Below are 17,805 nucleotides of genomic sequence, written 5' to 3' on the forward strand. Positions count from 1 at the left end.
TGCACGGAATTATAGTAATCCGTGTGTATCTGAAGAAGTGTGCATGCACACGAAAGCTCATACCAAGAACTGACTTAGTTGGTCTTTAAGGTGCTACTGGAAGGAATTTTTTTTGTTTTGACCGTAAGAAAATGTTTTACATGTGTATGTACTACCTAAAATATTAGGCATTCTATCATACAAGAGAGGGACGCGGGTGGCACTATGGGTTAAACCACAGAGCCTAGGACTTGCCGATCAGAAGGTCGGTGGTTCGAATCCCCACGACGGAGTGAGCTCCCGTTGCTTGGCCCCTGCTCCTGCCAACCTAGCAGTTCGAAAGCATGTCAAAGTGCAAGTAGATAAATAGGTACTGCTCTGGCGGGAAGGTAAACGGTGTTTCTGTGCACAGCTCCGGTTCACCAGAAGTGGCTTAGTCATGCTGGTCACATGACCCGGAAGCTGTACGCCAGCTCCTTCGGCCAATAAAGCAAGATGAGCGCCACAACCCCAGAGTCGGTCATGACTGGACCTAATGGTCAGGGGTCCCTTTACCTTTTTACCATACAAGAAGGTACGATTCAACTTGGAAGCGCGCCTCCACCAAAAGAAGTAAATTTGACCCCCAAAGTATTGCAACACTTCCTTATATGCACTGGTTTTACCAGTTAGCAGGACATATTAGGATAATATTACTGGAAAAGGCATGTTCCATCTATCATATTTCTCTATCTGTCTTTTTCAGCTTCAGTATAGAACCAAACTATGACTTTCTTTATATCTATGATGGGCCAGACAGCAATAGTCCACTAATTGGAAGTTTTCAAGATAGCAAATTACCTGAGAGGATCGAAAGTAGTTCCAACTCCATGCACTTGGCTTTTCGGAGTGATGGATCAGTTAGTTTTACGGGTTTCCACTTGGAGTATAAAGGTAAGTGAATGTAACTGTATTGCAAATTTTGGACACTCTACTACTCAAGATTGTGCTGCTTTTTTATATTCCTACACACACACACACACACACACACACACACACACACAAAAGATTTGTATCAATTTGTTCATTTAGTCATTGGCATATCCTATTGATGTCATAATTTGTACTTTAGCAAAAAAGATTACATCTAGTTCTGTTTCACTGGACTACTGATATAGTCAGACAATATCGTCAATGCACTGTGTTTTATGAAGTGTGTGAAACTATCAAAGATCATCAAGCAAAATCACTATCTAAGTGTTATATAGTTTAGAGAAACTCACATGGGTGCAATTGTATGGGGAAAAGACACATTAAGACAGATTTGTATTTGTAGGTAGAGAAATTCTTGTAACTAAAACTGCCTACTTCATCTTACTACAGCCAAACTGCGTGAGTCCTGCTTCGATCCTGGGAATATAATGAATGGCACAAGGCTTGGAATGGATTATAAACTGGGGTCAACAGTCACATATTATTGTGATGCTGGTTATGTTCTTCAAGGATACTCTACACTCACTTGTATTATGGGAGATGATGGGAGACCTGGATGGAACAGAGCCTTACCAAGCTGTCATGGTGAGTTTGGGGGCATGGAGTTAGGGGGATCAATCTAATTCCTGATTTGGAGGAAGAAGTATTTAATGTTTATATTTATTTTCATAACTTATGGTTCCCCCGACTTACTGGTGAATCTCAATCTGTGGGGCTGCATAACACTGGGGAGCAACAGTGGGTGTCACCTCTGTGGCAGTGGGTATTTGGTACGCATCACACAGCTGCAGGGGTAGGGTGGGTGTTCTCTCTACCCTGTGATCCAATTGGGGTTGGCGCTTCAGAGTACTTCATTTTTGGGGTCTGATCCCAAGATTTAAAATGAGGCTTGTGCCTGCTCTCCCCTTTCATTGTCAATGCTTACCCATCCAACCAACCACTCCTGTACTTTGTGTTGGTCGAAGTGGATTTCCTTGCTTGCAGAAATTCCACTAGCAGCTTTGCTATGGACAGTTGTATGTTGCTGTTTTCAGGCCGATAATTTTATTTATTTATTTTACATACTCATGTTGGACTGGCTATAGTTTATTTTATTTTTAAAATTTGTATACCATCCTTTATTCTCTGGGTGGTTCACAAGATAAGAACACAAAAGGCATAATAAAAACAAGAACAAGAACAAAACAATAACCCTCACTCTCCCCCAAAAACACATTTAAAAGGGTATAGGATATTAATCAGCCAAAGGCCTGGTTGAAGAGGAACATTTTTGTCTGGTGCCTCAAGGTGCCTGCTGAACCTCCATGGGAAAACATTCCAGAAATGGGAAGCCTCTGCTGAAAAGGCCTGTTCTCGTATTGCCATCCTCCAGACCTCTTGTGGAGGAGGCACACAGTGATTGCATATGACTATATTTTTCCTACAATCACGCTTGAGCCATCTCCCAGTTTGTTTTCTCGCCCTAAATTCTGGGTTTATGAGGGCACAGAGCAGGCTCCATGATGTGGGAGAAAGCACTCAAGGGCGATGGTGTCAACAGCTTGAGCCGTTCAGATGTTCAACAGGAGCTCCAGTCATAACAGCCAGAAAATCCCCCAGAGACGTCTGGAAGCTTCATAGGTCATCCCACCACTGCAGAGGAGAAAAGATGCTGAAAGCCTAAATCTCAACAGAAAATGACCTGGCCATAAGGGACCGATGTCAATACCCCCCACATTCAGGTCGCCCTTTTCCTGCCTAGTTGAGAAAACAAGGTCCAGAGTGTGGCCTGCCACATGTATTGGGCCAGTGACTTGTTGGGACATCCCCATGGTCAACATTGGCAGCCATGAAGTCCTGAGCCGCCCCAGAAACATTCGCCTCAGCATGGATGTTGAAGTACCCCAGAACCAAGAGTTTGGGAGTCCTTAACACGGCCTCCAAGACCAGCTCTGTCGCTGTCTTCTCGGTCAGAGAGACTGCTGGGCAGCGAGGTGGGCAGTAAACAGAATCCCTAATCTGTCCTGATTGTACAATGTCAGGAAACACAGACTCTAGACTCCTCCCCCAAAACATAATCTGGAGAGAAAGCCTGGAAAGGGAGAGGGAAAGAATACCTTTATAGTCTACATTGGTTTGACTGCTACACTATGGAACAGTGGAAAACAAGTCTGCCCCATTTCGCATGAGACAGCTGTTCAGTTATTTGAAGATGGTTATCGTATCACCTCTCAGTCTTCTTTTCTCCAAGCTAAACATTCTCACTCCTTGAACCATTCCTTATAAGTCATGGTTTCCAGAACCTTTATCATCTTGATCAACCTCCTCTGCATACGTTCTAGCTTGTCAATAGCCTTCTTAAACTGTTGTGCCCAGAACTGGACATAGTCTTTCTTTCTTTTCTTTGGCCATTGCTGTTCCAAGTGCAATCTGATGAAGGCAGAATAGATGTCAGGTAATGGGCAGGAGGGTTTGGCCTAGAGGAAAGGTGTATTATGGGCCAGATTAGCAACAACCACAGTTGTTGTTCAGCAGTATCTGGAGAACAGGTTCCCCATTCCTATACATTGTAACTTTGTGTGATTTGATGTCTATACAATAACCCCAAAGAGTCTTTACTTCATTTTCATATCCTAACATAAGTTTTTAACAAGATTCAATAAAATTTTACTTTCTTCTTTTTTAATTAAGCTAATGGAAGAGGGAAAGAAAGCTATATACATTTCTCCAATGCCTCTCTGTATTAAGTGTGACTTGCCTTTGGCTAATATCCTTATTTCAAATGTCCTTGAAGCCTCTCTAATAATTGCAGGATGTGAACCAAGTCCACAATCTCACTCTCATATGAATGAATGCAAAGATTAACCAGGATAATACACTAAGCCATTTGGCATTTGATGATAGCTGTTAAAAGCAGAATATAATTAAGGTGTGCAGATTAAACTTTTCATATGACAACGGATAAAAAGTAATGATTTTTGTCAACTTCAACAAGTGCATTTCCTTCTAACAATACTACCTAAGATTTACCTTTCATGTAACAAATATCTGTTGTTTACAAGATAGCACTTTATTGCTCAGTATTGCGGAAAACCCCATTTCATGCTGAGAAGGATCCAAATCATAATTACCATCCTATCTGAGACCAAGAGCAAAAGCTTTTTACATTTCCTCCTTAAAAACAAAACAGGAAACTACTATGTGATACTTGCATGGGGGGGGGGGATCACCCATGTTAGACTAATGCTCACAGAAGGGTAATTCGTAATTCATTATACTTACAAATGCATACAGCACACGAGCACAATATATTCCACTATAAATTCATAAAGAGTATATCTTTTCAGTTTGCATCCCAGAACCTAAATTGTCAATGTTGGGGAAAGGAATACCCTCAGGCTAAGCACTCGCTCCTTCAAGGAAAAAACAATGCCCGCTAGTGGAACGGGCTGTCCACTCATTGCCAGAACATGTGAACCATCTACAAACACTGCCTTTGTCTTTTCAGGATTCAGTCTCAGCTTGTTGACTCTCATCCAACGCATTACTGACTCCAGACACTGGCCTACACATCCATACCCGATTCAGATGGAATGGAGAGATAGAGTTGGGTGTCTTCCGCATATTGGTGACACCTAATAATAATGATAATAATAATAATAATAATAATAATAAATAATAATAATAATTTATTTATACCCCGCCCATCTGGCTGGGCTTCCCCAGCCACTCTGGGCGGCTTCCAAAAGAATATTAAAATACTGTGATACATCAAGCATTAAAAGCTTCCCTAAACAGGGCTGCCTTCAGATGTCATCTAAAAGTCTGGTAGTTGTTGTTCTCTTTGACAACTGGTGGGAGGGTGTTCCACAGGAAGGGCGCCACTACCGAGAAGGCCCTCTGCCTGGTTCCCTGTAACTTGGCTTCTTGCAGTGAGGGAACCGCCAGAAGGCCCTCGGTGCTGGACCTCAATGTCCGGGTAGAACGATGGGGGTGGAGACGCTCCTTCAGGTATACTGGACCGAGGCCGTTTAGGGCTTTAAAGGTCAGCACCAACACTTTGAATTGTGCTCGGAAACGTACCGGGAGCCAATGTAGGTCTTTCAAGACCGGTGTTATATGGTCTCGGCAGCCGCTCCCAGTCACCAGTCTGGCTGCTGTGTTCTGGATTAGTTGTAGTTTCCGGGTCACCTTCAAAGGTAGCCCCACATAGAGCGCATTGCAGTAGTCCAAGTGGGAGATAACCAGAGCATGCACCACTCTGGCGAGGCAGTCCGCAGGCAGATAGGGTCTCAGCCTGCGTACCAAATGGAGCTGGTACACAGCTGCCCTGGACACAGATTTAACCTGTGCCTCCATGGACAGCTGTGAGTCCAAAATGTCTCCCAGGCTGCACACCTGGTCCTTCAGGGGCACAGTTACCCCATTCAGGACCAGGGAATCCTCCACACCTGCCCGCCTCCTGTCCCCCAGAAACAGTACTTCTGTCTTGTCAGGATTCAATCTCAATCTGTTAGCTGCCATCCATCCTCCAACCGCCATAGAAGGGGGGGGGCATTTTCTTATTTTTAAAAACCCATCTCTATAGGTTTGTTGGTTGTGAAATAATGGAATACCACACACAGAGTAGTGCACAGTACGGGGTGTAAAGGTAAAGGACCCCTGGCCACTTAAGTCCAGTCAAAGGCGACTATGGGGTGCAGCACTTATCTCGCTTTTCAAGCTGAAGGAGCCAGCATTTGTCCACAGACAGCTTTCTGAGTCATGTGGCTAACATGACCTCATGCTAAACTGCTTCTGGTGCAGTAGGACACTGTGACAAGTGCCAGAGCGCACGGAAACACTGTTTACCTTCCTCTCCACAGCAGTACCTGTTTATCTACTTGCACTAGTGTGCTTTTGTACTGCTAGGTTGGCAGAAGCTAGGACAGAGCAATGGAAGCTCACTAACGTCATGTGGATTAGAACCGCCGACCTTCCGATCAAGCAAGCCCAAGAGGCTTAGTGGTTTAGACCACAGCGCCACCCGTGTCCCAATACGGTAGGGGTGTAGAACGAGCCAGTGAGTCAAGCAACTATTTCCACACTTTCATAGTCTTGTGTAAAATGTAAATCTTACCTCTTCCCTTAGATATGTGACAGGTTGAATTGACAAGTGTGCCCATACTAAATCATTAGTAGGCTTTTCAGCCCAATCTACATTGGCCATTTTGGGTTTGAAGTCAGCTTGTTTTGAAAGTATCCGTAGTTAGTGTTAAATCACAATTCCTGGTTTGGTTGAAATGACAAGCATCGACCAAAAGTGGAAATTGGAGAAGGCTAGGCTTATTCATGTAGTACAAAACCACATTTTAGTGGTATGCCTAGGTGTGTCTGGTTCTCAACCCCTTCTCATCTCTTGAAGTGTGCCTTTAATCTTCGCTTCTTTAACAGAAATGACCGCATATATTGCATTTTGAGACTGACTGAATAGTGCTATTAGGTGACCAGTGATGTTATTCTGCTGCAATTATTTGATTTGCATCTTTAGATCATAACAGAATGTAATATTATACATGTTGTGACTCATTAACATTGGCAGAACTTTCCTGTGATACTTAGATATAGCATAAGCTTGTGTGAAATAAGCATTATGCTAAAATACCTCTGAGCTCAATTTTACTTGAAATGGATACTTACAGATGAGATTGAGTCTCCAGATAATGTAATTAAATCTTTAATAATGCTCAACATTATTGCAAATTCCATATGTAATTTGACACTTAGTTTCACTGCTGATAGGTTTTGCTGAAGAAATAGAACAGAATTTGCATATAAGATTTACCTCATTTGAGAATTAATGCTTTTGTGAAAAGATATTTCTTTCCACACTTTCTTCCTCATTTTACATGCCAAAGAAAAGCACTTTGAATGTACTAAATGCTAAACCAGAACTTTTCATTCAATGTTTGTTTAGTTTTAAGGGGGAGGGGTACACAAGAGCTTAGGGCTGTATCTAAGATTAGTCATACTCAGAGGAGAACCATTGAAATGAATGGACCTTAATTATTTCCTCTAATTTTAATTGTCTGCTGCTCTGAGTATGACTAGCATTAGATACAATATTTAGTCTTGTACACACCAGAAATTGAACTGTGAATCCATTGACTTCTGTTGTGATTTTTAAGCGACCATACATTGCACTGCTACATGTATAATATGCTTGAGTGTTCCAATGTTGTATAGCAATAAAATATCCAAAAATGGTTCTACTAAATCATCAGATTTGGAAATGATAGCACAGGCCACCCATACAAACACAACAAGAGCCTGGTATATCAGCCCCAAGGCCAAACTCATCTAGTATTCAGTTCTCAGGGATCAATCAGATATTAGAAATTTCAGCTCTGGTCATCCAAGCTGATATGGCTCATCTTCCTTTGAGCCCAGCAGAGCATTAAACAACAAAGTCCACAACGGAAGGATGAGGCAGGTATGGTGCTACATTGCTATGCTTTATTACTAAGCTATGCGGAGAGCAAAGAAATATACATGTTCTCTCTATGAGAAGCAGAGAGCAACTGAACAAAGAAACGAAAGAACAAAGGAAACAGGAAACCAGTAAACGTCACATCCCGTCTCCCTTTCCCGTGAGAATCCAACAGTTACCATGTTTTCAGCTGCCAGTTATGCTGAAAGAGGATAGGACTATACCAGCAGAACTTTTTAATATTTTAATTTTGAAAACATTTTTGTCTCTCACGTATCCCACAGCATCTCTTTAGGTAGTACCCCAGTTTAGGGCAATGGATTTGGATGGCTCTTCCTCTCAAGACCAGTTGCTGCATGGATCATGTGGGCAACTGATATAGTGCCCTGCTTTTTGAGTTTCCTGTAGGTATCTGATGTTAGTTTCTGTTTCCTCACTGAGCAGCTGCTTGCAGTCACAGGACTGTTTACATTCCGCAGTCCAGATATTCTGCCCACACCCCTGTTGGCTGGGCGTTTTATTTTAATTTGTGGTTTTTGTTTTAGTGCATGACTCGCGAGCATTAGGGATTATTTCAACCAGATATGCTAATTGTTGTATAGATTAGTTTCTCAGAACTGCCAGTCTTTGTCAAATTTTCTTGCTCTGGCAAAAACATAATTATTATCACAGTTTTGAATGGATTTTGCATTACAGATAGTGGAATAAAATTTAATACACATAAATTTGCTGGCATCTTGTACAATTAATTAGAGGGCATTTGATAAGCTAAGCCCTGCAACTGTCTTGTGTAGAGCCAGCTGCACTTCTGAAGGTGTCTTGGGGGACACAGAAGGCAATTAAGAATACATCTTTCCATAATAGCTAGTTAATGGTTTCTGATTTTATAGCAGTATATAAATATTTATATATACAGAGAAAGAGAGAGAGCACAGTATCGGTATTTTTTGATATGCTTAAGTTTGCACAGTAAAAAGATTGGCCCAAAAGGCCAGTCACTTTTTTCCTATTAAAGAGGAAGGGGAAATCCAGGTGGTTGACATAAGATTCATAATAGAAGGACATAAAGATTCTTCTTCCACTCTCAAAGCACTAGAACTTGTGGAAGATTCAGGACAGATAAAATAAATACTTCTTTAGTGCTTACTTAAACTATGGCTCTGATAGCCACAAACATTGAATGACTTTAAACAAGGATTAAGCAAATTCATGGTGGGTGAATCCAGCGGCGGAGCAAACCGATCAGGCGCCTGGGGCCCTGCACCCAGGGGCGGGGCCAGCTGTCTGTGGGGCTGGGCCAGCCGGGGCAGGATGCTCTGTGGGGCCTCCGCGGAGTCTGCCTGCTTCCTCCCACTCAGCCACCCTACAGCTGGGGGGGGGGGGAGGCAGTGGGCGGACCATTTGGGGCAGCACGGAGGCTGCGGGCGCCCAAGCCACTGTGTCACTCCCAGGAGAGACGAGTGGGTCGGGTGAGTGCCGCCTGGCATTTTGTCACCCCCCTCAGTGGTGACACCCGGGGCGGCTCGCACCCCCCTTCTTCTGCCCCTGGGTAACTCTACCTGTCAGGGGACTGCCATCAGAACAGGGGAGGGAGGCAGGGGGATACAGAGAGCGTCCAAGGCTTATGAGGAGCAGCTGAGGAAAGCCACGCCTCCAGTGGAGAAGAGAGGGAAGGGGGCAGCCAAGAGAAGGGAGGGCTCGAAGATGCTCCTGAGAGCCCAAGTGCCTCACCTAGCCCGGCTGGCCAGGAGGCACACATGCTGTTTCTGTCACCCAGCTTGCACAGAGGGGTGAAACATAAGGAGGTGGAGATTTGGGGTGTCTAAGTTCTTATGTTGGGGGAGAAACCGGAAGAGGCCACTCTCGGAATCTGCAAGTAACTAAGACGGACCTGAACTTTGTGGCTATGCACTGTAAATAGTTTGCACCAATAAAACCTGTAAAAGACAGGTCGGAGTCCTGCCTAGTTACTCACGAGCAACCACCACCAGCACCTGACACTACCCATAGTTGAAAGCAGTCTGTTCCTGAGTGTAAGTTGGTGGAAACCACAGGAGGAGGGAATGGTCTTGTACTCATGCCCTGCTTGTATGTTTCCCATGGGCAGTTGGTTGGTCACTATGAGAACAATGAGAACGAGATGCTGGACTAGATCTTTTTATTCTAGGGAACAAATTATTCCATTGGGACATGTTTTAGCACCAATTCTCACTGATTTTTATGGGACATTATAGCCACTAGGATAATTAATTACTAAAAATTGCTGCTAAAACATGCCCCTTGGGAGCATTTATTTTGTCAGGTCTGGAATAAATATTAGGCCAAGCATCTGGAGTCATCCCTCCCCTCCCCCCCATTTTTCTTTCCCATTAACATGTTTTAGCCACAAAGCAGCACCAGTGGAATTGCAACAATTATAAAGTTTTATTCATTTGGAAAGCAAGCGAGGGGGGGAAAGTGCAATAAAATTGTGCTAGGCATTTGTATTTAATAAATTTATATTCTGCTCTTCCTCCCAAAGGAGTCCAGGATGACAAACATACAAAATATAAAACAACAAGATTTTAAAACAATCTCAGTACACATGCAGACTAAAGTACATTTACATTGCCAGACCCTCCAAGTGTCCCTATTTTCCAGGAACATCCCTGATTTAGAAAAGCCACCCAGGTTTCTGATTTGATCCCAGAATATCCCACTTGTCCTTAGGATGTCCTTATTTTCATTGGAGAAATGTTGGAGGGTTTGGAGGTATTTAATGTTGTGTGTGTGTATGTGCGCGCGCACGCGCTGGAAGTTGCCCAGAGTGGCTGGGGCAACTCAGTAAGATATGTGGGGTATAAATAGTAAAATTATCATTATGGAATGGGACATCCGTATTTCCATCAGAGAAATGTTGGGGGGTATGCATTGCCTATTTTATTTTTTCAGTACCATATTGTTAAAATACATTGCATTGTTACTTCCTAGCACCTTGTGGAAGTCGTTCTACAGGCTCTGAAGGCACAGTTTTATCCCCAAACTACCCTAAAAACTACAGCATAGGACATAACTGCATTTACTCCATTGCTGTCCCAAAGGAATTTGGTGAGTAATATGTCTTTAATTTGTGTTTTACTTGTTAGTTTTACAATTATTGCTCTCCTAGCTTTACACGGACATTGTAATTATTATATCTGGCAATCTCAGTTTAGCATCAATAACTGCATATTGGAAAAAATATGGGGATGCTTTCATAAAAGATGCTGTGATCTGTTTATCCAATTATTTCAATTACAAATTTTTTGATGGATGTGTGTCTCACTCAGAAATGTTATATTGGTTGCTTAAACTTTATTATTGCAAGCAGGTGGCACAACTTTAGGCGCGTCCATATGACATGTGATTGCTGGTGTGCAGGTCCTTTTGGACCCAGAAGAGGGAATAATGGGGCCGTAACAGGGACATAAGGGGGCATTAAGAGGGGCGCCAGTTGGGAACCACTGATAAGATTTTGAATATCATCATATATTTCCTAATGGTGAAGAAGTGTAGCAGTGCTTGTATGTCATGCACATTGGAATGTATGGAAGACATCAGCTAGGTGAACAGTTCATTGAGTGTGTGAAATACATTTTCCATATATTGAAAGAAATCATCTGCTGAGGAACAGGAAGATCCATCTAATTTTATGATAAGGATGTTTATGGCTTACAGCCAGGCATGCAGTAGGTTTGCAAATAGGTTGAAATGGCTGTGTTTTAGACTGCTGTCTGCTTCATTGGCCACAGAATTGATGTAAAATGTATGGCTGTGTTTTGCCACGGACTGAGAGATCATTTATATTTCTTGCAATAATTTATATTTCTGGATATTGCTAACGTACCAAAGACCACTTTTGGAATTGATGATTTCCTGCACAGATGTTTACATTTATTTCAATAATTTATAGCTCCCCACCATGCTAATGTATTAAAGGCCAGGAATTAATGCTTCCTTGAACAGATGTTTTTAGCCTATTTATCATGGATGGCACATAATAGTTTTCCTGGCATTTTTTTTATTCTGTTTCATAGACTACCGAGATTGCCCACATGTCTATAAGAAATAACAACTGCAATGCTGTACAGAAATGCCATAAAATGAGCCCCACTGAACATAGTGGGCTTGTATCTAAGCAGATGTGCAAATGAGTATACTTGTATGATATTTAATCTACAATCCTATAGCCACTTTCCTGGGAGTAAGGTTCATTCGAATCAACGTAATTTGATTACTCAGAAGTCACATTATTAACCTTGGCAAGACTAAGTTTAAGATTACAGGCCATTCTTGTGAAATCAGGACCACTAGGCAAATTCAGCAGTAGGATTTGATACAAAATTCAGAAGATAGCAACTGAAAGGTGTTAAGACTGTATGAGAGGGGAGGGCGGGGAGATGTTTTAATATCAAAACCAGTGTTGACACTATGGTTAGGCAGCCTTACAAGGTTTGACTAAAACGATATCCTGGGTGTTATATGGAAAGTGCAACAAGATCCAAGTTAGTTAAAAATGGTCTTAAATTGTTCAAGGTTTCTGATCCACTTCACTCATTGCTGAGTTGCTATGAATTGGACTCTTGCTGCTGCTAGCCAGAAGAAAATATTCCCATTTATATATTATCCTTTGGCCTGAAGCTATTAGATTATCTATGCACATTTGAAGAGGTAAGGCAAAAATATGATCCAATTTATTTATTTGAAGCATTTTACCCCACTCTCCCAGGTTCACATGAAATTAATATAAACTGAGAAGCCCAATTTAAAAGACACAACAAAATGGGAAAATGGGTGGGGAGGGAAGAAGAAAATTAGCCTGTGTTATATACAGAACAATCAATTAAAATCTTTGGGTGTTCTTGTTTTTTAAAGGAGCAACTGAATATGATCACAGGCCCATAATATGGATCTGATTTGGAATGACTTTAACAAAGTGTCTCTGTGTGTTCTTGTTCTACCTGTTATATGTATCTGGCATTATAAAATTTTGTTCCAATCAAAAACTGACTTACTGCAGAGTGTTGGAGGAGGTGATCCTTGAAATCTCTTCCAACTCCATAATTCTGTAAAATTTTGAAATGGTACAGCTCTTTCACTTTCCTGTTTGTGGCTTATTTCACAATCTTGAGTTAGCTTCTACCTAGAAGGGCTCAAATGTGACTCTGTCATGCAGTAAATTAGTATTATATTTCTATTTTCCAAGCCAGTGTGGCCTTTACTGTAAGTGTGTATTTCTAAAGCTGTGTGGGGTCACAAGCTATTTAACATGGCCTCCAAAAATGAAACGTCAGCACTTCAAGTTGTGAAGTGTGCTTGTTGTTGAAAAACAAACAAATTTGGGTATCTCAAAGACACAACCCCAATCAATAGCAACCTGTGTGTTTATTAAAGCATTTATATACAAAGTGCCACTCAGGGTGGCTAACATCATTTATAAATTACAGTTTTGTAAAAGCGCAACTCAAAAACCAGCAACAATGATATACAAATTAAATGCAAAACAAAACATAAAGAGATAATCATAATTTAACTATTAGGCTAATGAACATTTCATGGAGTAGGAATAAAAGCAATTTTACATTCAGGTATTCAACTTTTCATGGCTGACTCTGTGAAAAAATCACAGCACTGTAGCCCTTTTTCAATGTTTCATTATTCTGTCATGCAGAATCACAGCTTCAATATTTCATGCTATGACGGGTTTAAGCTAGAAGATAAATGATTCACAAAAGCACACAGCATGCTATAGGCAGAATCTTCTGTAAACATGGAAGACTCATCATCTTTGACACTTTCCCACTGATCCTGCAGAAGGGCGCAATGATCGCTAATTGTTTAACACTGTGGTCCTCCACTGATTAAAATTACTATGCTGTTGCTTAATTTTAATCTCTCTCTCGCTCTTTTTTTTGCTGATTCACTAGTTGTAATTGATGTTTAGCAATACAACATGCAAGGGGAAACCCATGGAAATTAGCAGAAGATTTGATGGCTCTGTATTCAGCTCACTCCAAACTCTAATGATCCTGTGTCTTCCACTTACCAGCTGATTTTGGCCTCAATCCTATCTACTTGCACACTCACTTCTGAACTGACAGAGATGGGCACCTGGCATTGTTTAGAAATTTGTTTCTGATAGGTGTTTGGATTTACCCTCTTAACACACCGTTTACTTATATCTTTTATGCCACTGGAGCATGGCTGGGAGCCAAAGTGACAGGTTTAGCTTTCCCCCCTTTCTATCTGCCCTACTCACCTTGGAATTCTGAAATGCTGCTTTAAGTATGGATCCCCAGAGCAATAAAGTGAAGTCAGAGCTGCCTTCTAGCTGCCCTTGTGGGATATTTAATATTTTGTGAACCCATGCAGTAGGTGGGTATGATTTGGGGAATTTAATGTGTCTGCATATCCATGTGCTGTGATACATCTGTATGTTGTGCAATTTCATTTAAGCCATAGGTAGGCAAACTAAGGCCCAGGGGCCAGATCCAGCCCAATCGCCTTCTAAATCTGGCCCACGGGCAGTCCAGGAATCAGCGTGTTTTTACATGAGTAGAATGTGTGCTTTTGTTTAAAATGCATCTCTGGGTTATTTGTGGGACATAGGAATTTGTTCATATATTTTTTTTCCAAAATATAGTCCGGCCCTCCACAAAGTCTGAGGGACAGTGGATGATTTTTAGACATTAAACCATTTGGTTTTGTTGACAATGTTCACTTCTGATTGATTTCAACATGACAATCTGTTACTCCACCTACATGTGTCATATTGTCTTCAGTACCTATTCCTAGAGCCACACATGATGTGATCATGACATATTTTATATTTCCCATAGGAACCACTGCTTTCTTAATAATAATAATAATAATAATAAGAATAAGAATAAGAATAAGAATAAGGAAATCTGCAGCCACTCTCATTTTTTCACATTTGAACTATTTTCTCATGCATTTTTAAGCAATTTTGAAAGTAACATAAAAAGAATTGTATAAAAGGACTAAAACTGACAGGCCACTAACAATTTGTTGGTGAATGGTCCATAAAAGATTGACTATTGCAAAGTTCCCCCCCCCCAAGAAAAAAGCAAGCACAAAATCTGTTCTGCCAGTTGAGCAAAAGCAACCAAACAATGTTGTCAACACACATTATCTCTTTTAGAGTGTTCACTGAGTGTGGAATCTACAGACAGTTTAAAAGCCATGTCATTCCACAGTTACTTCGGCAATGTCACTTTTGCTTTAAAATGCATTTTGCATTTCAAAAATCACGAAGATTTATTTTGTAGTGGCAGGAAGGTGTTATCTCAGAGGCTTAAATTATGAGAGACAAGTTCTCTCAACTGAACTGGATGCTAACAGAATGATATTGGGGGGGGGGGTGAACTTTACCAGTAGGCCAACCTAAGGTTGCATTACATATTGGAGAAGGGAAGGGCTGTGTATCCAGGTGCCTCTTCAGTTCAGTAAGATCACAGGGGAAAGGAGGATATGCTAAAATAAAGCAACGTCAGGGATGTGAGGAGCATCAGGGGGACATTTGAGACAGCCTGGACAGCCGACAGCCTATTGCATCTCAGATAGCCAAGTCTCAAGTATGAGGACAGGAACTTATTTTAAAAGTGGTGAAAATGGAATGGAATGGAGATCATGCCTGATGTTTGAAGCTGTGAAGTTGGAAGATCTGATACTTGGGATGTAGAAGAAAGAAATGCTTTGTTTTGTTTTTCACATGAGCCTGCCTATTCATTGAAGTGATTTGGGGAAAGCATTCTCTGCATAGCCACATCTTCTGAGGTGTCTTGCCTTTGAAATGTTCTCCCCCAGGGAGACTTACCTGGAAACTAGTTTACTGCCTTTCTGCACCTGCCTATTTCCTTAGGTCTTTTAATATATATATATTTAACCTATTCTCTTGTTATGTGCTTGGACCTTTTGCTACTTTAGGGGACGATTCAACAGTCCCATTGAGTTTACTGGGGATAACCTAAGTTATCTAAGTGTGTCTAAGTGTGTATAAAGGATTGCAGCCTTACAAAGCAAGCCTATTGTTGGGCCAGGTGTCTGAAGCTGTGAACCTTCCAAAGCTCATTTGAATATAGGCGGCAGCCATTTTAGGCATGTCCAATTGACACATGATTGTTGATGCACAGGGAATTTGGGACCCGGAAGACAGCAGAACGGGGATGGAACTGGGCAGAACAGGGACAGGGGGGCACATATGCAGTCTGCCGACACATGTAGGGGTTGCCTGTATCTAGGAGAGCCTACCCTATCTACTTAAAAAAACCAAAAAAACCCACACAGTTTTCTCCCATTGTTTTCAATGGGATGCCATGCTGAAATATATCTGCACCGTGATGTAAGTTCCAGTCCTTATTTATGGGGCCTTGGTATGGCACTGATCACGGCAGTTCTGCTGCAGCTTTAAGTGGTAGGAAAACTTATGTGCTTTTTAAGGAAAGAAAACCTTATGCTGCTTTGTGTCCTGAAGATAATTTCATGACCCCTGAAAATAGACAATATGTGCCTTTTTCTGAAATGATTACCAATATTCACTCACACTCTTTCACACACAAATGCTGAAAAAGGCTGGGTCATATAATTTGGCCCCGCAGCACTAATATTTCTCCCCTAGCTCATGCAAGGCTTTGTGCAACTGGTCATCAGTAGTGATTCTGAGACAAAAAGCAACATCAGGATAATTGCTGAGTCTAAGAGAAAAAAATGTCATTGCTGAGACTAAGAAAGCAACAGTATCTAGATCACAGTATCCCCAGCCAGCAAGTATCTGACAGATCACAAAACAAATTGGTGTTTTTTCCACCCACATATTCAGTTAGATTCTTCAAACTCCACGGAGGCTCCTTCTCAGCATATCAGTTAGTGAAGATGCATAGCAGAATTAATTGCAAACAATTGAATGAATATCTCATGATCAGAGAAGGGAATGAGAATTTTGTATTTTGTGTTTCCCTCCCAGCTTTCTGAGTTGCACTTCCATCAAGGGCTGTGACTATTTCGGAAGCATCCAGGTGATTAAAAACCCCATGCACCATTTAAAGGAATATTTTAGTCAGGGTTGTTCATTTGTTTTTGTTTGGCACCTTCTAAACAGTGTTTATTTATTACAAAATTCATAACAACACTTTAAGGCTGCAACCTTAGGGTTCTGAGATGAGTCATGGGATTGTGTGGATCTACTTCTCCATAAATCAAGTGGGAGGTCCACCCTTGGAGAAAGAGGCCCAGTCACGGAGGTCCAATCCACCACTGGTGCTCTGAGATGGAGAGGGTAAAAAGGAGGTGTGTTGGGAGTGGATCTAGGCTTTGGTTCATATGGTTTGGCTGCCACCATTCCTTCCTTTCATTGTAGAAAAGACTCTGTTCTGCACAACATATTATAGTAGATTTATTTATGTTCTGAACACCAGAAGCAAGTTGCCTTACACATATCAGTTTACATACCTAGGGTAAAGATGTGATAGCTGTTCCCCCTTTTTTGAACACAAAAATCAGTAACCTTTGCTTTTTAATAAGCAAATATACCTGTTCTCCACAGACTGCAGATTTGCTGGACTTGTGGGCCATGTGAAGGGAAGCAATCCACAGGAGGGAATAAGTTATGTTGATAAACAACAATTCTTTGCCACATTATACTTTTATCCAGGAGCCTATCTGAGAAAACCAAGGACATTTTTGCTATAACGTGTGTTGACTGGCGCACTGGAAACTCCTGTATATGAATACCCTTAGAGTTTTTTGGAATTCAGTTTTGCTTCATTCTCTTATTGCTATTCTATAAAACCCAACATAAATCCAGCTGGAGACTGTTGTAAACAAAGGATGAAGCAAACTTTCACACACACACAAAATGTATCTTGCAAGTCACCTGGGACTGTACCACTTCAAAATTCAGGTGGTGGAATCTACACACACTCTTAAGCCTTTAACACTTTCATTCTGCCCACTCTCAAGTGAGAGCACTATACACATTGTTAATTTCAGCCCTACCTTGAATACAAGATTTGGGTTGTCTTTTAAAGTAGCTATTTCAAATTCATTGCCGATCACTGACGTCCATAGTTGTCCTTTTTAAAATGTCTTTTTACCTTACATTCATTTTTTACACTTTTCCCACTCTCTCCTCACTGTTCAGATATATTTATCTGAGCTCCACTAAAGTGTTTAATATTAATAGGAAATAAATAAAAACTGAGTAAGAAAGGGTGCTGGGAGTACACTTTTTATACTTTACCAAAGACCTCACCATCTCATTAAAATAAGATATAGTCTGCCACAGCATAGCATAATGCATACAACTCATTTGTAGGTCTTAAAAGTAGCAGCAGAAGTTACTAGTTTGAACAATAAAGAAGTGATATCTC

General features: G+C 41.3%; 1 protein-coding gene across 5 annotated transcripts in view; it reads left to right on the top strand.

Moving 5' to 3' along the window:
* The window catches only part of CSMD3 (CUB and Sushi multiple domains 3), a 580,687-nt gene that overhangs the window by 421,886 nt on the left and 140,996 nt on the right, over nt 1-17,805 (top strand). For all 5 annotated transcript variants that reach the window (XR_014566768.1, XM_083748860.1, XM_083748861.1 and 2 more), the window contains 3 exons: nt 725-912; nt 1,342-1,536; nt 10,370-10,486. Coding sequence is in view for 4 of the 5 variants with exons in the window: in XM_083748860.1 (XP_083604986.1) it covers nt 725-912; nt 1,342-1,536; nt 10,370-10,486 (500 nt within the window). In the remaining variant the exon portion in view is untranslated. The remainder of the gene's footprint in view (nt 1-724; nt 913-1,341; nt 1,537-10,369; nt 10,487-17,805) is intronic.

Source organism: Podarcis gaigeae (assembly GCF_964106915.1).
Source record: "Podarcis gaigeae genome assembly, chromosome: 7".
Taxonomy (NCBI): domain Eukaryota; kingdom Metazoa; phylum Chordata; class Lepidosauria; order Squamata; family Lacertidae; genus Podarcis; species Podarcis gaigeae.